The 25556-nt window shown below is 39.4% G+C and overlaps 1 protein-coding gene across 3 annotated transcripts; it reads right to left on the bottom strand.

Annotated features, from left to right (window-relative positions):
• Window positions 1-152: 152 nt before the first annotated feature.
• Window positions 153-25386, bottom strand: CFAP97 (cilia and flagella associated protein 97). 3 transcript variants are annotated; one of them, XM_055567408.1, is made up of 5 exons: window positions 25258-25386; window positions 17492-18543; window positions 9256-9521; window positions 4419-4569; window positions 153-3306 (listed from the first exon to the last, which is right to left on the bottom strand). In XM_055567408.1, the coding sequence occupies exons 2-5, from the start codon at window positions 18525-18527 to the stop codon at window positions 3176-3178; spliced, it is 1584 nt and encodes a 527-aa protein (XP_055423383.1). In that variant the 5' UTR covers window positions 18528-18543; window positions 25258-25386; the 3' UTR covers window positions 153-3175. The 3 variants fall into 3 exon arrangements, with proteins under 3 accessions (XP_055423383.1, XP_055423381.1, XP_055423382.1); XM_055567406.1 differs by having other exon boundaries at window positions 25161-25314; XM_055567407.1 differs by having other exon boundaries at window positions 153-3303; window positions 25161-25314.
• Window positions 25387-25556: the final 170 nt, after the last annotated feature.

The raw sequence follows: 25556 nt of genomic DNA, 5'->3' as shown, positions 1-25556 counted from the left end.
GGGTCAAAACTCAGTTATCTTTGACTCTTTTCTTCACTGGGCCCAGGATGAGTTCTTCATGCCTAAAAGACATTATGGTAGACTCGAAAATTAAAAAAGAATGTTGATTTTTAAGTTTCTTACTATCTTTATTCATACAAATAAAGTAGTCATGAGCATGAAGCACATTTTATTGGATGGTTTACAATCATTTATATAGGTTCCAACTTTGGCATTTAAGATATTAAACATTTTATGAATTTAATTATTAAAATAATAGAGTAACTTAAACTTGTGTCTCCAACTTTACACTGGTCATAATACTTTTCATAGTGTGCAGGAATTGAATTTGAAGATGAAAGTACACACACATATCCATCCCAGTGACCTCTTTTTAAAGTTACCTAGATATCCATTTTGGACATTTGGGTTAATGGGCTGAAAACAACTGCATTACATACTACATTTACAAGCAAACGAGAAAACTTTTATTTGGGGTAGTAGCTAAGAAAGCAGCTTTTTATGGAGACTGAAAGAAAAGGAAGTAGGGGAAGTATGAGAGTAATTGCTACCCTTAGGAAATAACTTTAATAATTCAAAAATTTTCATAGGATCTTATCAAGAAGGATGTAATACCAGTATAACATTAAACAGACATGAAAGTCACTCTCAATAAGAACCTTGCCTAGTAATTGCTGACCTTGGATGAGTATCCTTTCTAGTTGCACGTGTAAATCTTAAAAATATATATCTTAGGTACAAGTGAACCAAATATAAAGTAGTGCTAGACAGTCCTTCACATTTTTTATGTTCTTGAAAATGAAAATAATATACTTCTGATTTCTTCATAAAAATACCCCTTAAATCGTAACAACTTAAAAGGCATCTTGACTTACATCAGAGAATATCACATTTTTCAACTCCTATCCCTCTACTTATACTTATCAGTGTAAACTAATCATGACAACAGTTGTAAATTTCTCTTTGAAAAGATGAGTATTGTTGTTCTTTCTGACTTTTGCTTCACACTGAATCCCTGTTATCAGTAATACTTAGACAAAACTCCCCTGCCTAAGTAGTAGAAACTGAAGGCATTAATTTAGTATCTAAAATAAAAGTACAGAGAAAAAAAAATTTTAAAGATCAAAGAAAAAAAAAGTACAGCTTTTATCTATAAAATTAAAATTGTACCATATGGCATATGACATATGGCAGCAAAGACTATAAAATGCATTCAGAGACTAATGCTATTACATAAAAGGTTTCTTTTTCCCCCTAACAACTTAAAAACCAATTTTAAAAAATTGGCTAACTCACTCACTACTGGGAATATATTCAAATGCTGAATTTTAAATTCAGCATTATCTTATCTCTCCTTAAAGACAGGTTGTTACACAAACATCGAAAAGTGCAATAAGTTAAAAAACAAAACCTTGGTTTAGTACAGCTAAAGTGTATAAAGTAAAGCACTAAGTGATGTAAAAACCTATACACCAGAATATCCAACAACAAATGAACATTATAACTCAAGGAAAGCAGCAGAAAAATCTCACGATCAGGTTGTTTTCCCATGAAATTTTTAACCCCATTCTTCCCACCCTTCTCAAGCCCTACCTGAAACAAAATCTATCAATACAAACTAAGACCAAGACATTCTGAATTGATGTTCAGCAAAATGCAGTTTGGCTTACCACTGAAGGTGTTTAAGAAAAGTTAAGTTTGGCGTACACGCTACAGAGCTTGAGCAACCCAGAAAAGCAAAAAACAAATCTTACTGTGTTTACAGATCAAAAATTCACACTAAAAAAAAAAAAGGGGGGGGACAGATTTGGCATTTAGTATAGAAACTTACCAATACATTTTAAAGTATGCATAAAAGGCCAGTAATGAAAACAGTGATAACTAGAACAGCAGAAGCAACATGACTGAGATATACTTCGTTGTACAAGAGCCTACAGATTGACAGAAAAAATACTCTGATTTCAAGAGTCAACTCTATTACACCCTACTCACACATCACTAATTTCAAATGGTCTTTGAAAGTAAAACTGGCAAAAATGGTACTTCCAGGATTCAATACAAAAGGCCAAAACAAAACCAAAAAAGTGGCTGATATTTATAAAATAGCTTCAACAAATACGGGATTTTTTTCCTCCTTTATCATTCATATTTTTAGTTTTTCTTTGTCAGCCCTTAAAAACAGTAGCTGGAACTTCTAAAGGGGTGAGAACAAAGCATTTGTGTCTTACATTTCCTCTCACTTAAAACAATAAACGCTGAATACAGCACAACCCATTAACAACACCCCTTAAAACGCTGTCCTGACACAACTTGGGATCTGCTTCTTAGTTCCTAAAGCTGGTGGTGCTCGTTTGCTAATTCAACAAATACTTGCTTTTGCTTATGAGGATCTGGTCCTTGGACGAACTATTCACAATGCAGGAGCTCTAAAGAAACCCAACTTCTCAGAATCCTTACCTACTTCCCCTGAAAAACACAAAAGAGGAGCTTCTAAATTGAGCTTTCTCAGACTCACAATTTGAAATGGTCTGGAATGGTTGATAAAATTTTTAAGATCTAACCCAGCGCACACTCCTATAGAGGTAGTAGGCACCTCTGCTGAATCACAAGGACTGCCCTAGTGCAAGCTTCTGTCTTCTCCTCAAATCTAAATCAGCACCACCAGTGAGAACAAATTTCAAGATTAGTTTCATAATAACTATCTTACAATCAAGTTCTAAGTCACACCACCCAAGTTCTGAAGCAAATAGAAAACCAAGTCAGTCAGGAGCTATGCTCACTGTATAAAACTTACAGAAAATGAAAACAAAACAAAAAAAACACATTAAATGAGAACTATATAGCTAACATTTTGGTCCAAAGTGCAGGATGCTATCACAACTGCTTCATCAGTCCGCCAGTTGAACCAATTTCTATGTTGAGAAAAGACACAGGTATACTACCATTTCTCTACGAAATATATACACGTCTCATATAAACACCTCCTTGCAGGAAACACTGATTTTTATATTGTCTTTTTGGAAACCATTTTGCATCGAATTACAATCCAAGTCACTGTTTGTACACCTTAAATTGCTTAAACCAGTATTTAGATGTCTACACAGAGAATGACAGCGTTATACAAGAGCACTTCAACTAAGAACTGGATGAACAATGTTTAAAGTAAGAAGAGTTTTTATAACCAAGCTGTACGGACATTCGGGGGCTCAGGTCTTCGCAACAGGCCACCACCAGTTGTCTTAAAAGCAGATCGCTCACTCTTACAGCTGAGGCTGCTGGTAGCACTGGATGTCCTGGAAGCTCCTTCTGAAAGTAGACAAACAGCAAGAAATTATCTGAACTAACTAAATACATCAACCATCATCTGATACACTTCCTTTCCTCATCTGAAGCCCAGATTAAAATAAAACTGCCTTCTCTATCTCACATGTGTTTTTAATAGTCTAATTCTATTCTCAACCAGGAATGTACTTCAGAATTCCCTGTGGAACTTAAAATAACAAACATAACCAAACTCTATACAAGGGCATTTTGATGCAATAGATTTGGGGTGGGAGTAAGTGTTTTTAAAAGCCTCTCAAAGGATTCAAGTGGGAAAAATAAAATCTCTTTGTATAACCATTTATACATTTATTCAACAAATAATTTTGCATATTCAAGGCATGATATTAAGTGTGAGTTATTGGAATAAGACGCTATCTTAGTCACTAACTCTACCAAGGAAGTGATGCGTGGCAGATGAATGAATGGAATTAAACTAGTTATCTGAGTGTTTAAGACTACAAGTGGTTCCAACTTTCTGTTAGGACTAGCTTTTACAGACTTTATAGCTTAGCACATATACATGAAGTAACAGCACAGACTTCTGTAGGGAAAACGGTCTGGCCTTTCCATGTGTCGTACACTCCAACACTCAGCGGTCACGCCCACCTGTATTCTCTGGGTGTGTAACGGATCATATACTGAGCATTAAGAGGGATTGATCTGAGGACTACAGATCACTAATTCTTGTCTTAATTACCAGTGAAGAAGCAGCAGCATGCATTAGGGCCGGAAGATACTACTGAAAATTCTTCACCGGCTGAAGAGACTGCTTCGGCAACTTTTAAACAGTCTATCTGTCCATTTCTTCCTTTAATAAGCACACTGAAATTAAAAGTCTCTCCTCCATTACCTAAGAGACTACTGATATTTTCAGTTGTTTAACCTCCTGGTTTCCTTCCTATGTTGCCATTATACGCTGTAAAAAATGAAACCTGAAGTTAAGTGAACCAACACAAAGCAAGGCATGCCAGTGAAACAGAGCAGACTGCATCCCAGAAGTCAGCATCTAAAACTCTGTCAGAAGAACCTAAGTCATATACTTTTAAATGGGAAAAGGGTACAAACAAGTACAAAACCCGTGTGTGTGTGCTTACTTAGCGAGCTGTACTGGCTGAGAGTGGACCTCACTCGTCTGGATATCGGGGATGAGCTGAGATAACCCATGTTGCGGTGATAGTCCATCAGCTGTTCTGAGCGTTTCATGCCAACTGTTGGCTTCACAGCTTCAAGCCTTTTCAGAAAAGCCTGCATTTAAATAAACAATTTAAAAGCTAACGTTAGATAAACTGCAATAGTTTTTTTAAAAGGCAAATACTTTCTAGAACCTGAAATTCACAAAATAAAGTAGAAAAGACTTCAAGTCACTGCGGAAAAAATATTTCAATAATAATGTGGAAAACCTAAAAGTTTCTACCTGTCCTTTAGCTAACCAAAACCACTATGATTTTAACAACTGATTGTAGGCACAGCTCTCTTGTTTATCAGGTTACAATCTTAGAAAACATGCTGTAAGGTGAAAAACATTAAACCTTATTTTCTCATAGAAATGACATTATGGGAGTAATAATGCTAAGACCCCAGTGTTCAACCCTAGAAATGACCGTGAACATATGCTTAGAGAGGAACTGACATACATACATTTAAGAGCATGAAATAATGTCATTTCTTTCAGCGAGTAAAGTGAAACTATAAACCATACTACAGGAAACTATAAAGTACCCTCCTTGACCTCTTCCCTTCTCCTTCTGCTAAGATTATTCTTGCAATTTTTCTTAAAAACGGAATTCATATTGTATCCAAATAAATATATGGAAACATGGTTTAACAAGAACAGTTCCAAATTTTATGAATTACAAAAAATTATCCCCTTTTGAAGTAAAAGTTCTAATACAGTTGGGTCTATATGTAGCAAGTGCGCCCTCTACTGGAGAGGGCTGTCCTCTTCACCTGTTCTGCACAGCACCACTCCTTTTGCCTGGAGGCTTGGAGCCTCTGGATTGCTAAGGAGCTGATGTTAGGGAACTAGAACAGAATTGCTTTAGTCATCATGCCTGTGAGCCATGTGAACTGGTCTCTATCACTGGAGATGGAGCAAGTGAAGGATTATGAATCATGAAATTACAAAGTAATGGACCCTGGTGGTGCAGTACACTGGACACAAAAGTGTTGTGTGTGTGCACGTGTGCACCCTTGCATGTGTGTTTTGACTACAAACAATCCGGCAAACAGCTTAAAAAGTGTATCATCTCACACTGAAGAACCATTTGAGCCAATGCGGCTCTATATAAGGGTTTGGTAGGTGGCTGGTTATACAATGAATACACAAAAGTTGATGGTTTACGAAAATAACCAATCAGAAAACAAAATGAAAAATTTCATGGCAATAACATATAAAATATAGTTTTAAAGAAAACTACAAAACCTTACTAAGGTCGAGTGTTAAGAAGGCTTGAGTAAACAGAAGGACATACCATATTTCTAGATTAAAAGGTAATATTTTAAGAGTGCCCAACACTCTGCAATTAAAATGTAAATTCAACACAATTCCAACGAAAATTTAATTAAACAATTTTTATAAATAAAAAATAATCAGCTATTATGAAGAATAAATGCAAAGGACCAGCCAAGAAAAAAATATTATTATATATAGAGTTAGTTTTATTTTTCTTAATAAAGCAAATATTTGCTTAATAAAGAAGAGTTAAGCATAAATCTGGACAATTACTATTCCTTACAATAACATAATAATTTTTATAATAAATTATGCTTATTTCACCATGTAGCTTTAAGCTACTTTTTCTACTTCTTGTGAATTAAGCTTTTGATCCAGAGCTGCACTGTCCAAGGCCACAAGCCACATATTGTTACAGAACATTTAAAATGTGGCTAGTTCAAATTGAGATATGCTCTAAGTATAAAATATACAACTGACTTCAGAGACTTAGTATCAAAAAACGTAAAATATCTCTCAACAATTTTTTATATTTATTACATGTTAAAGTGTAATATTTTTTATTTAGTCAGGTAAATATTATAGTAGAATAATTTCACCTCTTTGATATTTCTAATGTTAACTGTTAGGAAAATTTAAATTAAACATGTGGTTCACTTTATGTTCGACTGTTCTCGAGTATAACAAATAAGATCCTACTGTGAAATGGAGAAAAATATTGCTCACATATACAAATTACTAAGTAACAAAGTAAAAAGAAAAAAAATAGTGGTAATTTTCCACTGCTTATTAAAATAGCTGAAATTTACAATTGATATGGTGTATAACAGAAGCTGCTTACCAGTTTTCATCTCATTTGTATCTAGAATAGTCCCTAGACATTAATGGCTTCAACTTCTCAAAAGTAAACCCAAGTTCCTCAAAACAATAAATATAGAATTACTATACGACCCAGCCATTCCACTCTTAGGTACACAGCTGAAGGAACTGAAAGCTGGGACCTGAAGAGATACCTATAGCTAGTTAAAGTTAAAGTTAAGTCGCTCAGTCGTGTCCGACTCTTTGCGACCCCGTGGACTGTAGCCCACCAGGCTCCTCCATCCATGGGATTCTCCAGGCAGGAATACTGGAGTGGGTTGCCATTTCCTTCTTCAGGGGATCTTCCTGACCCAAGGATCGAACCCAGGTCTCCCGCATTAGAGGCAGACACTTTAACCTCTGAGCCACCAGGGAAGCTGACCCAGGGAAGAGACACCTATAGTGCAGCATTATTCACAATAGCCAAAATGTGCAGACAATCCAAGTGTCCATCATCAGACGAATGGGGAATCCAAATGTGGCATATATATATATATATATATATATATATATATACACATACATGGACTATTATTCAGCCACAAAAAGGAATGAAGTTCTGATACAGGCTACAACATGGATGGTCCTTGAAAACATAATGGAGTGAAATGAGCCAGAGATAAAATGACCAAATAGTCTACTATTCTACTAATATGAAATATCTAGAATAGACAAATAGAGACAGAAGGTAGAGTAGAGGTTACCAAGGGCTGAGGGGAAGGGAGAACAGAGCGTTACTGTCTGGCACAGTGTTTCTGTACGGAGTGATCAAAAAAGTTTTGGAAATAAGTAGTATTTACTCACAATTCACAACATTGTGAATGTAATTAATGTCACTGAACCAATCACTCAAAACAGTTAAAATGGCGAACTTCCCTGGTGGCGCATGGATAAGAATCCTGCCTGCCAATGCAGAGGACACAGGTTCGATCCCTGGTCCAGGAGGATTTCACGGGCCGTGGGGCAACTGGGCTTGTGCGCCACAACGACGGAAGCCTGCACGCTCTACGACCCGTGAGCTACAGCTGATGAGCCCCTGTGCCCTAGAGCCCGTGTGCTCTGCAACGAGAGAAGCTGCCACAGTGAGAAGCTCAAGCACCACAGCTAGAGAGGAGCCCCTGGTCCCCGCAACTAGAGAAAGCCTGCATGCTGCAACAAAGACACAGCCCCACCAGGAGTGAATCAGAAATAAACATGGCAGTGTGCACATATCAAAATAATAATGAAGAAGACATTGAAAATTTTAAAAAGTTAAAGTGGCAAATTTTGTTACTTTTATATATAACTTAAAAAAATGAATCATGTTATTTATCAGAACCCACTGAACTGTATATTTTAGATGGGTATGGCATGTAAATTATACCTCAAAAAAGATGTTAAAAAGAAAAAAGTAATCCCAAAGCGAGGAAACCTGGATATGATTCTACCACCTGCTCTAGCTGTTTAACCATTTTCATAAAATGTAAATGAATCCTGAACTTGCTAGATACGTAGAAAGTTACCATCTAGTTCACTGCCCACCAACCTCATTTCAACTTGTTCTGCTGTAATCTACTCCCTGCCATGTTCAGGGTAACTCTCTTGACTAATATTTTACTATTTTTTGCAAATATACTACCCTAGCTCACCAACTCTTGGTGTTAGTGATAGTAATAAATTCATAAGAGTTACTCTTGCAAATTCAGGTTAAGTAGAACTGTTCTGATGATGAAACATAATAAGGGTAAATTTGGGGAACTGTTCTAGTAATTTTAATAACAGCTTTATCATTTATTTTAACTCTGAATGTATGTGTTCATTAAGGGTCTAACTTTAGTTGAAGATGCTACCTGGGTTTAAAATCTTGGCTCAGTCACTTGCTTAGCAGCTCCTTGTCCATGGGTTAATTATTTAACCCTTTTAGGTCTCAATTATTCTACCTGTAAGATGTGGATAAAAATAAAGTACGTCCCTGAAAGAATTATTGTCTGGATTCAATTAGCTAACATTTAGAAGACACTTGGAACAATGCCCAGCATTAAAAAGCTCTGTAAATATCAGCAATTATGAATTGCATTTTATAAAGAAAATGATATGCTATGAATAGTAGTTTTTTTAATGTGAAGATTTTCAACAGTTTCCATATATATATTTCTTAGGATATCAAAGGACTATTACTGTATCATTTTTAATAATGTCTTTCATACATCAAGCAGCAGGGCACCTCCCTGAGAATGTGTGTATTATTTAAAATAAATGATATATAAATTATTTTAGCTTTTGAGGATAAAATGAAGTAAAATAGATTTAGCTAGTGACTAAGTACTTCACAGATGTATCTATCTAATCCTTGGACACCATTTCCTGTATTGCTATAGTAATTTAACAGATCTAGTCAAATAAATAACAGACCCTGCAGTATTTTCATTTAATACTCCCTTAAAATACAGTTTCCTGGATAAAAAAGCACATACTGTTATCTTCCAGGCTCATGGCTCATCCTATATTTTATGCCATACAAACCTATTCCTACTTTTGTATCATTTAGAAAATTTGGCTGTATTGGGTTTGCTGCAAGTTGGGCTTACAAATCAGTACAAATGCACTTTATTTGATGACTAAAATGTAAATCAGTCACTTACCAAATTTTCTCTTTCAATCCTTTGTTGTTCCCTCTGTCTGTTCAGAGCACTATGATACAACTTAGGGGGAGGACCAGTCGATCTTGGAATCATACTCTTGCTTCCTGGTTTCTCAGCCTGTCTGGACAGTTCTTTCAAAAGCCTCTGATTTTCTCGATCAATCTGTCTCACTTCCTCTCTTGTGAAAGAGTAGTTTTTCCTAGGTGCTACTGAAGGCTGATCCAAGTGATGTTTTTGTGGTCTCTTTTTATCTAATTGCAGAAAAGCTACAGAAGTGAACAACAAAAAAAGTGAACAAAAAAAGGAAAAATGGCTAAATAAACAGCAATATGATGGCATAATGGTATATGCTTTAACTTTTATAAACGGAAACTACATTAATTCATGATAAGGGATGTATAGAATAATTTCAATGACATCCAGACTACAACCAGGTAGAAAAAAAATTCAGAGGCAGCTTAGAGGTTTATGCTTATTGGGTTCTTTGGGAATAAATGCTATACACAAAACCATGAAAATACTTTAATAAGAAATGAACAAGGCACTGGTTGTAGACTGCAGATATAATTTATGGAAAATGCTTTTGTCGTGTTCATTGTATGTTTTCCTAAAGGAAGCTTAAAAGTTAGAAACCTCTGGTGGATTGCATTGACAGAATACTCAGTTGAGATGGTTTTTATTAGTCAGAAAGGCATCCCAAGTGGTGCACAAGATTCCATCTGCAATGCAGGAGATGTGAGTTCGAGCCCTGGGTCAGGAAAATCCCCTGGAGTAGGAAGTGGCAACCCACTCCAGTCTTCTTGCCTGGAAAATCCCATGGACAGAGAAACCTGGCCGGCTACAGTCCATGGGGTAGCAAAGAATTGGATACAATTGAACGACTGAGCACACCAACACACATAATTCAAAAAATAAAATGTTCTCGGCAATGCAAACAATGGCCAGAAAATGGCAAAAACAAACCTAGAATATTCTGAAACTTTCAGCTTAACCTGAAAGAATTTTACTATACAAGATTTATGGTCTTGATATTGGCATTGTAACAAATACTTCTACTACAAAAGTCAAACTATTATTCCTGACTAGACATAAGCCAAATGAATACCTTATATAAAAAGAGCTTTTAACCAAGAAAAATATTTTGTATACTATGATTATCAAATGAAATTTTTATCAACATGCTAAATTATCAATATTTCATATTATTAGAACAATTTTCAGCAAGTCGCAATTATTACTAAATGGTTATCAGAAATTTCTAAACATATTAAGCTTGTTTCACCTGAAGTTTCTGCTAAAAATGAATGTATTATATCAGATTAACGGTACGGTACATTTGTTTGAACACTATCTTTTTAAAGTAACCATTATTTGTTTTAAATTAATCATTTATTTGGCTGCACTGGGTCTTAGTTGAGGCACACAGGATCTAGTTCCCTGACCAGGGATTGATCCCAGGCCCCCTGCACTGGAAGTGTGGAGTCTTAGCCACTGGAAGGCCCCCATTATTTGCTTCCATTATATCAGAGCACCTTTATGTTCACGGGGTTCTCATGGCAAGAATACTGGTGCTGTTTGCCATTCCCTCCTTATTGGAAAAGACCCTGATGCTGGGAAAGACTGAAGGCAAAAGGAGAAGAGGATGACAGAGCCTGAGATCGTTAAGATAGCATCATGGACTCAACGGACATGAATGTGGGCAAACTCCGGGAGATAGTGAAGGTCAGAGAAGCCTGGCGTGCTGCAGTCCACGGCGCTGCAAAGAGTCAGACACACTTAGCGACTGAACAACAACCATCTTGTTGTACTTGTACTAAGCAAGTACACTCTTTTACTTGCTTAGTATTTTATGCTGTTAAAAGCATTTTTAACCCCATTTAAAAATGTGACTGGTGCAGAAAAGTTAAATCCTTTGAGCAAGGTCACAAAACTGTAAATCTACATCTCAATGCTTAAACCAAAGACGATCAGAGATTAAGGAAACTTTAAAAAAAATTATTAACAGTGACTTCCTGATAGGAAAAATTAAGAAATTAATGACTGGTAATTTGTTGAAAAGCACACCAAACTAATGATGAAACCTGAATAGGAACACATTTAGAAGGAGATATATATATAGACTATATATAATTGAATTATCTTACTTCCAAGAAATATCCATTTTGTAGAATTGAATAAGGTTTCTAGATTAATTTAGCCTTTAAAATTAAATTCTAGAGAGAATTAAAAGTAAGCTATTTTCCTAATGTCATTTATAAAAAGCTTTTATAAGTAAAATAAGGCAACAGCTAAAAATAAAATAAAGGAAGGATTTCAAACTAATTCATTTAAAAAAACAAAACGAAACAGCATTCTAACCTCCCTTGATGGGAAAAGTATATGTTGAGTGCTTACATACTGATGCCAGGTATCATTAGCACATTTTTCTAAAGTGGCTACTATACACTTTAGTATGAGGCAACCTCCAATATATGATCCAGTGTCTTCCAATTAAGATCTAAAAAAATGTTAATTTGAATAAAATTTCAGGGATAAAAATATATTAATATAAATATGTACATTATTTAAATGACACATTTAAGAAATACTGCTTTTCCCTAATTTTCATTAATGAAACAATTTTGCTCAAACTCTTTACAGTATTTCAATATGTCCATTACCACTGGAGCCACTTCTTGACTCAGTAACACCATTTACTAGAAGTACCAGCTTAACTTGTACCTCAACTGGGATACAGGCAGCATTTAAAATGTTTATGTGAATACTATTAATGGAAAATTTATCCCAAGCCATATTATGTCATTATTTACATAATATTAGTTTTTCTTTAAAAAAATTCACCCTGTAGGCATATTCATGATCCCGATTAAAAAAATCAATGATATATGATATTTGCTTTTTAAAATGATGTTTCAAAGGTTGTTGTTGTTTTTTTTCATCCCAACTCTTATAACTGAGAGGTGATGATTCAAGGAATAATAACTAAATTTACTAAGTTTCTCCATCTTCTTTATGAACATCTTGTCAGATGAGAACTTCTGAGACATTCTTTCGGTCTCCTTCCTTTGCATCTGGGCAGGTCTGTGATGGCGCGGACCAACACGATATAGCCCAAGGCTGGGCAAAAATAGAGACAGATGCAGGCCACTGCCCGCCCCCCCCTTCTTGTCTCTGGAATCCTTGTGCTTGGGGCCCTGGGCCACCCTGTGTCTGGCTGCCCTGAGGCTGTGAGGCTGACTACCCTGTGAGGACGTCAAAACCACATAGAGGGGCTGTGTGTGGCGTGGGCACTGTGATCCCAGCCTTCAGGTCATCCTAGGCTGCCACTTTACCCATCTAAGATAGTGATCTGTCATCAGAGCAATAGTAACTAACACACAAAACAGAGTACCAGGAGTTGGGTACTACTGCAACAAAAACCTAATATCTGGAGCTCTAGCTTTGAGACCAGATAGTAAGTGGAGCTAGAAAGGGTTGGAGGAGACTGCTGGTGAAGATGATCAAGTGGCAGAATTTTAGCAACACTGTTGGCTATGACAGCAAGGAAAATGGAAAACATACCTTCTGTCATTGGTGGATTTTGCTAAGCAGATCTCCAGGAAGAATCTTTAAAGTATTAATAGTTTATTTTACCATCATAAGAAGACAGGATAGAAAACAGAAGAACTAAAAAAGGGATCGGTCAGTTTTCAAGCAGAATTTATAGAGAATATCAGAGTTGGGACTTTTGGGGTTCAGAATTATTACTACTTGGGCTTCCTAGTCTCTCCTGGCAGAAGATTCTCAAAGTACTCGAGCTATAATTGAGGAACCACACCCAAGGAGCCACAGCCGCCCTTGGGACTTGCTTTAACCCTGGATCACAAGGTGGGCAGGATCTTTGAAAAGGGGGAACAGAGTTTTGCACTTGGGAGGAATGTAAATCAATGTATGGCCACAGGGTGGACTGAAGAAGTTTTGCAGAGTGTCTGTGTTATTGACACTCCTCCCATTAAGAAGGAGGGTCTATGCCCCTGCTCTTAAATCTGGGAAGGTGTATAACCAATAGAACATGGAAGAAATGATGCCATGTGGCTTCCAATGCTAGGTCATAAAAGGTGGTGAGGTTTGTGCCTTGTTTCCTGGAACGCTGTCCTTGGGGCTCTGAACCATCTGCACTGAGGCTGCGGTACCTGAAGCCCAGACCACAGGGAGAGGCCACGCACGAGCCCTCTGCTCAGCAAGTCCTGGTCTCCAAGTCACCCCAAGCCCAGATGTGTGAGTACACTTGATGTGTGAGTACACCAGCACTCAGATGATTCCAGGCCCCACCTGTCAAGTCACCCCCACTTTTGAGCCTCTCTCTATACCCTAAGGGGCTTCCCTGGTGGCTCAGACGGTAAAGAGTCTGCCTCCAATGTGGGAGACTGGGGTTCGATCCCTGGGTCAGGAGGATGCCCTGGAAAAGGGAATGGCTACCCACTCCACTATTCTTGCCTCGAGAATTGCATGGACCAGAGGAGCCTGGTGGGCCACATTAGTCCATGGGATTGCAAAGAGTTGGACACGACTGAGCGACTATGACTATACTCTAAGTACTGGGGTAATTTGTTATGTAGCAATAGAAACTGCTATCTCATCACTTAAAAATATATATTATGTAATAGACAAAAAAAGCAAAAACAAACCCATGGGCCAAGTGCAGCTCATAAGTGCGTAGTTCATACTTTTTTTTTTTTTTTTGGTCTAACATCTACCAATCTTCCACAGTGATTACAGCTTTATCAATTTCATCATTTAGCTCTGTTTTGCTTTTATCAAACACTTCAAATCAATGGCTGTTAAATCTTTTTAGTGTACTTGGTCAGTTTGTTCATGTAAAATACTCTTCTTTGTCCCTTTCAGGGATTTTCACATCTCAAATTCTATTTTGTGTACTAATAAATTGATATTTCTATTTTCTCCTTGTTATCTGCCTGGCATAACTTTTTCAAACCTTTATTTTCATTCTTCCTATACTATTGATATTTTAAACATCTTTGCAGGTTGGATTTGATAAAAAAAAATTTATCTCCTCTGATAATACCTTCTGATAAGTCAAAACAATTTACTTGTATTGTTTGATCTCTTCTCACAATTTTATATCTTCAAAAAAATGCTTTTTTTTGTTCTTTTCCCCCATTTTTCCCCTTTTCGAAGACTGACTATGCTAATTTATTTTTTCTGTAATAGATTATAAATCCATTCTTCAGGAATAGAAGTTCTTAAACAGACCTCACACCAAAAGTTTACTGAGGACCCCAAATAATGTTTATGTGGGTTATATCTATCAATATTTACCATGTTAGAAATTAATGGTAAAAAATTGGAAGATATCTGTGAATTCATCTGAAAATAATAAACCAGTGCTATGTAAATATCACATTTTATAAAAATAAAAAAGTTAGTGAGAAAAGAAGCAGAGTTGAACATTTCTGTAATCTTTTACCGCCTGCCTTAATAGAAGACAGCCAGAGCGACACAGCTCGGCCACGTACACATCACATCTCACATGTCCATGGCTTAGCTCTATGGGGAAAATGAAAACAAGAAAAACAAAAATATTCTTGGATCTGAAAGCTTCACTGGGCAAATTCGGCAGGAATAATAATTTGAGAAACCTCAAGAAACACCGTATGCATAGACTGATCCCCACAATTAGTATTTAAAACACACTCTACTGCTATAAAGAATCTTCGGTGGGTTATATTGGTGACTCCAACAACAGATGCATCAAGGGGCAAAAGTGCCACTTTGCTCTTGGGGTTGTACTAACCCTGAGCACCACGTACTGTATGGGCAGGTCCTGGGATCAGGGATCCCCAGGGGGCGGCAGACTGAATAAAGCTCTAGTCCATGTGCCTAGAGACTGAGCCACATTTTAGCTCTGTTTCCGAGTCAAAACGGGATAAGATTATAAGGCAGAAGCAGGAGGCAAAGACTTACTGTATGTATTTCAGATGGCAAACCTAAGACTAGTGGGTAACTGTTACAAAATCCAGTTTCAGTGAAACGTAAGATGCATACTTCTGACCATTAGCGCTGTGGACAGAAGTGTCCCACAGTCCTTTAGGTAACAAATAGTGTCTACTGTGGGGATTCCAGCAAGGAATAAGTTCCTGCCCTCGTGTTGCTTACACTAACTCCAGAGTCTCCTGAAAGGAAATGGGCTTTTGTGACCGTGAGGCAGGGGTGGGTGTGAAACTTCTGCACAGCAAGTTCGGAAGAGTACTTCCGAGAAGGTGATGGATAAGCTGAGGGCCAAGCAAGACTGAAGTAGCCTCTACAGAGAGAGAGGCCAACCTCAAATGCAAATACTCCACGAGTGCAAAGTATTAACATTCTATGAACAGTAAGGAAGTACTGTGGCTGGACTGAGAGGTAATGAGAGAAAGGAGCTGAAGGCAGTCAACATATGATGGCGAGCCACGGCTCATCAACTTTAACTGATATTAGACAAGTGCACCAGGCTCTCCATGGCAGAGCCCAAGCATCAGTACTTAATAGTTTGTTTTAATAATTTGAGTAGTTCTCCAAGAGATGCTTACATACTTCCTGGGATGAAGAGTCACTGAAGAGATAGTCTGTTAGCCTATGGTAAGAAATCTAGTATTTACTTTTAACCTAAGAGTCAGCCCACTGAAGAGTTAAGAAGGAAACTTGTAGGTCTGATCTACTTTTTTAAAGATCATTCGCATTGTTAGGGGAAGAAGCACATGGGCAAGAATAGAAAACTCAGTCTTGAAAGTTTTAAGAGATTGAATGAGCATTTATCAGGAAAGGTATGCTGAGTGGAGACTTAGCCACTAGGTGGTAACAGGCAATGCCAAGAATCTGATTTTGAATTCTACTTTGTGTACTAACAAGATTGATACTTTATTTCTCTTTCTTACCAGCCTGGCATATTTTTTTCAAGACTTTACTTTCTGAGTATTCTTCCTTATATTATTGATATTTTAAATAATTAATCAATGAGTAACAAAGAGAACCTATAAAAGAGGGGACATTCACAAGTGTAAGTTGCTCCAAAATACATTTTATTAATCTATGAGACTCATTTGATCAAATAAGGGACTTATTTATGCCCTTCTACCAGGCCACCATATGTAAATTATGTAGCTGAAGATTTATTCTTTCAACTAACATTTCAAACAAATGAAGACAAGAGAGTCTTACTTACAACTTAAAAACTTTATCTTCAATTGCCCTAAAACCTAACCTGCAAGCTCAATATTTTTAGTTTTATATTAACTAGTCAAAGATGAAGTTTGAGCTTGCTTTTTCTTCACCTGGAATATATTGTTCCTTTCAAACTAAATAATGGGTATAAATAAATTGAGACAGAAATATAGTAGTCAGGATTATCTTAATTCTTAAATCCTTCTATCTTAAAAGTAACTAAAACTTGAATCATGCTATTTCATCAACTTGGTAATTATTTTCCAGTAATTCTCTCTGGCCTTAACTTAAAATCTGAATTGTCTGCTACAGTTTACTCTGAGCTCTCTTAATCTGCCAGCATTCATGCCACCTTCCCTTAAAATTGGTGCTCTTGCTTTCTTTCTTAAAGAAAGTGAAATATATCTTACACCCATGTCTCCATCAAACATAGGAAAACATCTGCTCCCCTTCTTGCATTTATTTTATCTGGTCTCCAGGCATTTTGAGTTTCTAAGAACCACTGTGAAGTACTTTCTAGTCCCAGTTGATCAGTTTTGCAGTAATATAAATAATGATATTCCAGGTATCTTTAAATGAAATAATTTGGTTACATTATAATAATATATCCATGATCTCAAATAATAAAACACATCTACTAGAAAAATCAAGGCAAATTCATAGCATTTAATATTAAGCTCAATATAATATTAGGTTTAATATTTAAATTCAGTACACAGGACTTCCCTGGGCGTACAGTGGATAAGAAGCTACCTGCCAATGCAGGGGACAGGGTTTCGATCCCTGGTCTGGGTGGCTTCCACATGCCATGGAGTAACTAAGCCCATGTGCTACAACTACTGAGCCCAGGCACCTAGAACCAGTGCTCTGCAACGAGAAGCCACCAAAATAAGAAGCTTGTGCCAACTAGAGGGCAGCCACCCCCGCTTGCCACAACTCGAGTAAGACCATGCAGCCAAAAGTAAATGATAAAATAAAGGCCCTATCTCCAGACGTAGTGATTTAAAAAATAAATTCCAAACACAGTGTTTAAAATTACCTTTTAAAAGATGATTCAGGTCCATTGTGTCATGTAAGACTTTTTGTTTATATCTGTGGTCTAAACTGGAATCCAACGCTGTTGACTTTGAGGTGAGACTGGGTTCATGTTTCTCCTCCCCTTTTTTGGCTGATTTCAAAGATTTTGGGTTATTTTTAAAATCCTCAACATTTTCATATACTTCTTGCCTCACATTTTCTTGCCTTTTAACTTTCATTTTTCGGTCGCTTGAGGCACCCAGTTCAAAAGACTGAACCGGGCTGATGTCCGGGGTCGACAAAGGAGTGACGTCCGTCACGGTGTCTTCCGATTCTTCGGTGTCATCACCAACCTTGGGTTTTGTACCTGAAGCGTGGGCTCCTGGTGATTTTTCTCCTGGTTTATATTTCAGTTTGGGTGACAAGTGGGTGGCGCCAGGGAGACGCTTCTTCGGTGATGGAGATGAATCAGACAGGCCGACATCAGATCCGGTATCTGAACAGCCTGTATCGGAACTTGAAGATGAGAGGGACAAAGAAGAAGAGGAGCTGCTTCTGGAATACTTTTTACTTAGGCTTTTCTTGAAGTTATTCGGCAGCTTAGCTGACTTGGACCTGACATGATGCTTTTTCTCATCATCAGTGCTCTCCTCTCCATCTGTATAGTAGTCGTGCTCACCGTCTTTCACAGTTTGGGGAAGGCTATTTGGAGTGGGCAAGCGTATTTTATGTTCTACTCTAGCATTACCCAATTTTGATCTTGAAGAAGTGGTCGAGGATGAGGAATTTCCAGCTTGTGCATTATCACCTTCTACAGGGTGTTCCTCTGGAGGAGTTTTCCCTTTGCTCTCCGTTCCCTTCTCAGCAAGTTCATCTTCCTTTCTTTGTAGTCCAAGTTTCAGGTTTACATTTTCCGTATCTTTGTCTATTCTCTCTCCAGCATCATCATCCTGCTTGTCAAAAACTGAGCTGTTGTCACCTTTCTTTGCTTCTTCAAAGTCGCTGTCAAAGAAAGAATGGTCCACTTCACCTTCTGATATATCGTCAAACCGATCCATGATGGCAAAAATATACCTGAAAAGGAGGAAAGTGTAACCATCAGACTAAGAGTAATTTCCAAATTACTCTTTATTTTTATACAGTAATTGCAAATTTTCCCAAACTGAGAAGTCTGGGTAATATATAAAGAGAAATATGAAAAAGAAAAAACCTACCATAAAAACAGTAACTCAGCGAAATGATAATGGGGGCTACAGGGGTAATAACAAGTTATACCAATGATCTGAACAATACTAAGAGATCATCAAGGCAAGCATATTACAAACTTGGATATGTAGGTGAACGCCAGGGAAAAACTGACTTCCATAAATTAAGTACAGCTAGAGTTTAGAATGCTAAGCCAGCCCAGACAGACATCATTCTGGGTAGACTAGCCAGTTAAAGACTCACATTTCTGGGGGAAGCTGAAGCTTCAAGGTTAGTTATGAAAGCCCCAGTTTGGTGGGATAGCCCAGCAGTCAGGACTCTATTTGGAGCTTGCAGTTTTCAATCAGACTCAGTTTAAAAGATGAGAGATGTGATCAAAATCTAAGGCACTAGCAACAGTCTCAGCTACTGCTCTTAAGTTCTTAAACTTTTTGTTGTCCTTTTGTGTGGCATCCATAGATTACGGCGTTTTTGCTTAACCCATGTGACAGTCACAGGTCACAGCTTCAGGCTCACAGTCTTAAAGCCAGTCATTCCCTTCTCCATTTTTCTGAGGTTCAGTCTTAGAGAGAGATCATTTCCTTGATGGTTAGTGGCTATGAATGTGCAATTACAGCATTACTTTTAATACTGAAAAAAAAATGAATAGAGAAATATTTTGAGCCCATTAAAATCATTATTTAAATCACAGGTCAGCAAACTGCTGTGAATGGGCTAAATCTGGCCCACCACTTGTTTTGTAAAAGAAGTTTTATTGGGACACAGCCCCACTCACAGGTTGAAGAACTGTCTCTGACAGCTTTCCCACTGCATCTGCAGAGTTAAGTAGCTGTGACAGATACCACAGGGCCCACACAGCCTAAAATATTTACCAATGGATCCTTTGTGGCCCCCTGATGTTGGTGCTATTATCAGCGTGAAAAATGCATTAATATAAAATTGTTGGCTATACTGGATTAATAATACAATTTAGACATTTGGACAAAAAAATAAAAGAGTTGAAAAATCAACAATCCCACTGCATTTTTAATATTTCCACTACTGCTATTGTGATAGTGTTCATGTAATAAACTAAGCAAGGAAGTGATGACAGGGAGTCTGCGCAGTGAGAAAGAACCAACTGGGTCAGATACTCAGGCTCAAAACTTGGTGCTACTGCTTCTCAGTTGTGTGTTCCTGGGCACGTGGACAAGAAGCTGCATCACAGCCCTGTCTGCAACAGTGTTGACCGAGGGAAAAACTCAATGTCCAGTCGGAGGAAAAGAGAGAACAGAAATGTTGTGTATTATATACTGTGTATCAGTCAGAAATGATGAGCTGAGAGACACAAAAATCATGTCTACCAAGAGAGTGGAATTGAATGACAATGTAATCATGAAAAACTTAACACACATACACACACACAAACAAAACAACACTAAACCCTTCAAGCGGACAAACATATACATAAAATGCTACCAGCCTGGCCTGGGAAGACATGCATTAAATGTCTAAGAGTATGAGCCTATAAAAGGTGGGAGGAGGAATGAAGTTGGGAAAGGGGACAAAGGGGAAGAATTAAGAACTGGTTTTCTGTGATCATGGGTCATCACAAATATAAAAAGGTATGACTGATCGTTCACAATCTAATTCTGCCCACCTGAGTTCAAAGAGAAAAACAGCAAATAAGGTACTGAATGCTGGACAGTGCTTATTAATAGTCATTAAATTCTCCCCAAAGCTATCCTTTTTTGTAAGATAATTCACACTTTAAAACGTCAAGGAATAAAAGAACTGTGGTAGCCGTTTTATCCCACTGTTTAATGCCTTTAAGGATTAAAAAAATTTTTTAACAAGTTTCTTCAAATTCTAAAATCAAACAGTTTCATAGCACAGCCCAGAGCAAATTTTCTTAGCCAGTTTAAAACACAAATCTTTTAAAAAACAAATCATCCAAATTATTCCAACTTCCGTCCCTCTGCTAAACTTGTTTACATTTTTCAGGGCATAAAATTACTAACCTAAGTCTCATTTGTATTAGTGTTGTTATTCTACTACTAATAATAGTTAAAACATTAACTTAGTACTCATTAACTGAGTACTTATATGTTGTTGCTGTTCAGTCGCTAAGTCACATCCAACTCTTTGTGACCCCATGGACTGTAGCACACCAGGCTTCCCTGTCCTTTACTATTTCCCGGAGTTTGCTTAAACTCATGTGCATTGAGTCAGTGATGCCATCCCACCATTTCATCCTCTGTTGTCCCCTTCTCCTCCTACCCTCATCTTTTCCAATGAGTCTCTTCCCATCAGGTGGCCAGAGTACTGGGGCTTCAGCATCAGTCCTTCTAATGAATATTCAGGGCTGATTGTTCTAAGTGCAAAAGAAGTACTAACTCACTGACTCTTGACAACAACTTTTCAGATATTTTGTCACTCCCTCGTAAGTGGGAACGTGCCTGAAGCCACGCAGCTAGTTACGTGGCCTACCAGGATTCTAAAGCGGGCAGCTTTGAGGATCATGTGACTAACCACTGTTCTACTCTGCTTTAGAAATGTGGTCCTAGCCTTATGGAAAGAAAAAAACTGAGACCTTCCTTCTTTGAACTGTAAAACACATCGTTGTGATATCTATGATTTATTTGACAGTAAACAGGGGCTAAGATAGTAAAATAATCCCTCCCGTGGTAGGGAGTTTTAAGAGAAAGTGGGACTTGTTTAGCAGTTCAGCTTTAGAAACAGTTCTTTACAAAAAAGGATGGCCCGCCCAGTGAAAATTAGATACACATGCTAGTGTTTGCCACACATTTTGCTGGACATATTTGCTGTGCAGTAGTTTTCCTCTAGCAAAATAATCTGGAACAAATCTCACTGGCATCACAAACTGAATAAACCAGTTCAGTTCAGTTCAGTCGCTCAGTCATGTCTGACTCTTTGCGACCCCATGAACTGCAGCATGCCAGGCCTCCCTGTCCATCACCAACTCCCGGAGTCCACCCAAACCCATGTCCATCGAGTCGGTGATGTCATCCAAGCATCTCATCCTCTGTCATCCCCTTCTCCTCCTGCCCTCAATCTTTCCCAGCAGCAGGGTCTTTTCAAATGAGTCAGCTCTTCGCATCAGGTGGCCAAAGTATTGGAGTTTCAGCTTCAACATCAGTCCTTCAACACCCAGGACTGATCTCCTTTAGGATGGACTGGCTGGATCTCCTTGCAGTCCAAGGGACTCTCAAGAGTCTTCTCCAACACCACAGTTCAAAAGCATCAATTCTTCGGTGCTCAGCTTTCTTCACAGTCCAACTCTCACATCCATACATGACCACAGGAAAAACCATAGCCTTGACTAGACGGACATTTGTTGGCAAAGTAATGTCTCTGCTTTTGAATATGCTGTCTAGGTTGGTCATAACTTTCCTTCCAAGGAGTAAGCGTCTTTTAATTTCATGGCTGCAGTCACCATCTGCAGTGATTTTGGAGCCTCCCAAAATAAAGTCAGCCACTGTTTCCACTGTTTCCCCATCTATTTCCCATGAAGTGATGGGACCAGGTGCCATGATCTTAGTTTTCTGAATGCTGAGCTTTAAGCCAACTTTTTCACTTTCTTCTTTCATTTTCATCAAGAGGCTCTTTAGTTCTTCTTCACTTTCTGCCATAAACCAGTAGCCTTAGGTAAATTTAAGTGTTTACCTAGGTAATAAGAATTCAGAACTTTGAACTGACTTGTGACTCTCTATCCCAAACTGAGCTTGTGATCAAACCACCTTTTCAAAGACAGTAAAGAGTTTCCCAGGTATTTCTGGCAAGGAGAGTGACAAACCTGGGGTAGCAACGTACAACTTGCGTCATATTCTGCTTGGTCAAACCACCTTTTGGATGGCACTTAGCTTTGAGTACTATGGCAGGGTCTAGAACCTGAGTTATGATTAATGGTTTACCGACCAAAGGCTCACAGGAATAAATAACTAAAGGAAAGGGTGTGTTCAGATACTTGAAGAGTAATGATATGAAACAGACTTGAGAGCTATTATTTGCAGCTCCAGAGGCAGAACTTGCATCAACAAACAGAATGCATTAGAAAGCTGTTCTGGGTTTAACAGTAGAATTGCTCAAAAATGGAATGAGCTCCCTTCGAGGATTATGAGCCATAAGTCATCTAGCCACAAGTCACTAGATATTGTTGGAGCAAAGACCAGATGGCTATTTGCTGGGGTGCTGCAGAGGGAATTTGTGTGTCTGGAGGATATGACCTTTCCCAACCCTAACATGAGCTAGGTCTAAATCCCAAAGTCTATCCCTAAGCCAAATGACTACAGATACTTCTTTGAAATCCGTTTTTCATAGCTGTTTCCCACCTTTCCTGTCTTCTTACCAAACTGGGAACTCCTGGTACCTTGCTCATCTTTATATCCTAGCGCCTAAAGTCAGACCTGACAAATACTAGATATTCAAATAATGTTTATCTGATGAAGGAGTTTGGAGTTAGGAGATTTAAGATTGAGCCAGCTATGTAGGGCTTTCCAGGTGGCGCAGTAGTAAAGAATCTGCCTGCCTATTCAGGGGACACTGGAGACATGGGTTCAATCCCTGGGTTGGGTTGGGAAGATCCCCTTACAGGAGGAAATGGCAACCTGCTCCAGTATTTTTGTCTGGAAAATTCCATGGAGTGAGAAGCCTGGTAGGCTACAGTCCATGGGGTTGCAAAGTTGGACACGACTGAGCACAGTCAACTATGTAAGCAGAAAAATCACCTCTTTCACCCAAGATTTTTTTCTGGATAGTTTTCCATAGCTGTCCTTCATTCCCTTCCTACCCCACACACTAGAAGCAACTATCCCCTTATCTGCATTTACAAGATCCCTGTGAGTGTGAAAGTCACTCAGTTATGTCCGACTCTTTGCAACCCCTTGGACGGAAGTCTTTCAGGCTCCTCTGTCCATGGAATTCTCCAGGCAAGAATACTGGAGTGGGTAGACATTCCCTTCTCCAGGGGATCTTCCCAACCAAGGATCGAACTCAGGTCTGCTGCATTGCAGGTAGACTTTTTACCATCTGAGCCACCAGGGAAGCCCCACAAGGTTCCTGTAGTCCCCAACAACTGTAAGCATCTGTCTCCCTACATGGTCACAGTTCATGAGAAGGGGTGCAGAGATCAGTGTCTGGGAGACTTTTAAGGTTTAGATTTAGGTTCCTAACATCCAACAGATGGGTTATTGTAAGGACTTAAACTTCAGGTTTTTCTAGTAGTCATGTATGGATGTGAGAGTTGGACTATAAAGAAAGCTGAGTGCCAAAAAATTGATGCTTTTGAACTGTGGAGTTGGAGAAGACTCTTGAAAGTCCCTTGGACTGCAAGGAGATCCAACCAGTCCATTCTAAAGGAAATCAGTCCTGAATATTCATTGGAAGGACTGATGCTGAAGCTGAAACTCCAATTTTTTTGGCCACCTGATGCGAGGAACTGACTCATTAGAAAAGACCCTGATGCTGGGAAAGAGTGAAGGCAGGAGGAGAAGGGGATGACAGAGGATGAGATGGTTGGATGGCATCAGCAACTTGATGGACATGAGTTTGAGTAAGCTAGGGGAGGCCTGGCATGCTGCAGTCCACGGGGTTGCAGAGTCGGGATATGACTGAGCAACTGAACTGAAACATTCAGGTGACTTAATGAAAGGAAAAAATATCCAATTGTCCCAACCACTAAGCAGTCCTTTAGATAACCTTCACTTCAGTTAGTGAGATTCAATTTACATTAAAGAGTAATAAAAATATGGACTTAATAAGATAGTAAAGTTTCTCTTTACAACATATTGGGAAAGCGTAAAAATCAAATGACAGTTCATTAGGCTGCAATAACCCTGCTGATACTCAATGAGGACAAGTACTTGCCAAAGCTGCCCAGGAGTCATTTACACACCCATGATTCGTAGAGCCCTTGCAGAACCAGCAATACAAATACCAACGCTTTCGCCTTACATCAGGAAAACACACAGAGGAATCCGGCATTTTTAACTGTCATTTTAGATACTGGGACATGACGTTTCTGTAGTTAAGACATATTATTTGGTCCAAAGAAGGTAACCTATTGGATACCCGAAAATCTCAGCCCAAAGGAAACACCTGTCTTCCAGGATCTGAGGTTCGAGGTAGCGGATAACTGACATCCCCCTCCCTCCTCTGAGTTCAGGGTCAAGTTCCGCGGAGGTGGGCGGGGGAGACCTGAGCCAGGATCTCCCGGGACGGGGGGCGGGGGGCGATCACATCTTAATTCACGGCCGACCCCGACCCCACGCCACCCGCAAACGCGCCCCGAGGTCAGGCCCGGCCATCCCAGCGCGGCCGACGAGGGGCGCTGGCCCTGCGATCGCGCCAGCCCCGGACGCCTCCGTGTGGGTTACACCCGCCTAACGACAGGCTGCCAGGGCCGCAGAGGCGGCGGGGCCCGGAGGGTTGGGCGGCGGGAGGAGCGGAGGGGGGCGGCCCGGCTAGTCCGCCTTCCGCATACCGACCCTGTGCGCTTGCCGCGTCCTGGGCCCCGGAGAGGGGAAACGGATCCCGAATGGGGGGCGGGGGGCGCGGAGGAAGGGTCGCCCGCGCGCAGCTCACCCGGCGCCGCAGCCGCAACCTCCTCGCGCCGCCGGCGTTCCGGCCGTGCGCCCGCGCGCGCGCTCCTGCAGCCCCTCCACGCGGACCCGGAGGCCGCCCGAGCTTCCGGAGGCGGAGAGAGCGGAACGGGAAAGGAGATCGCCTGGGCCCGCGCCGCTGGTCCCGCGGGAACCGGGCGGTGCCGGAGGCTCCTCGCGGCGGGCGTCACAGAGCGCGGCGGGCCCGCCCCGCGCCCCCGGGCCTGGCCAGCAGGCCCCCTCTCGGATGGAAAGGGACGCGGGAAGAAAGTGACCTCCGGA

The sequence above is a fragment of the Bubalus kerabau genome, chromosome 2 (genome assembly GCF_029407905.1).
Source record: "Bubalus kerabau isolate K-KA32 ecotype Philippines breed swamp buffalo chromosome 2, PCC_UOA_SB_1v2, whole genome shotgun sequence".
Classification (NCBI taxonomy): Eukaryota; Metazoa; Chordata; class Mammalia; order Artiodactyla; family Bovidae; genus Bubalus; species Bubalus kerabau.
Note: the sequence above shows the minus strand (reverse complement) of the source record. Positions and strands in the feature narration are given on the sequence as shown.

Excerpts from the sequence above, each read along its gene's own strand:
- CFAP97 (XM_055567408.1), bottom strand. The coding sequence starts at position 18,527 with ATGGATCGGTTTGACGATATATCAGAAGGTGAAGTGGACCATTCTTTC. Across the intron at positions 9,522-17,491 it reads CCTGAATCATCTTTTAAAAG|CTTTTCTGCAATTAGATAAA; the intron begins GTAATTTTAAAC and ends TCACTTCTGTAG. Across the intron at positions 3,307-4,418 it reads CAGCCAGTACAGCTCGCTAA|AAGGAGCTTCCAGGACATCC; the intron begins GTAAGCACACAC and ends GTCTACTTTCAG.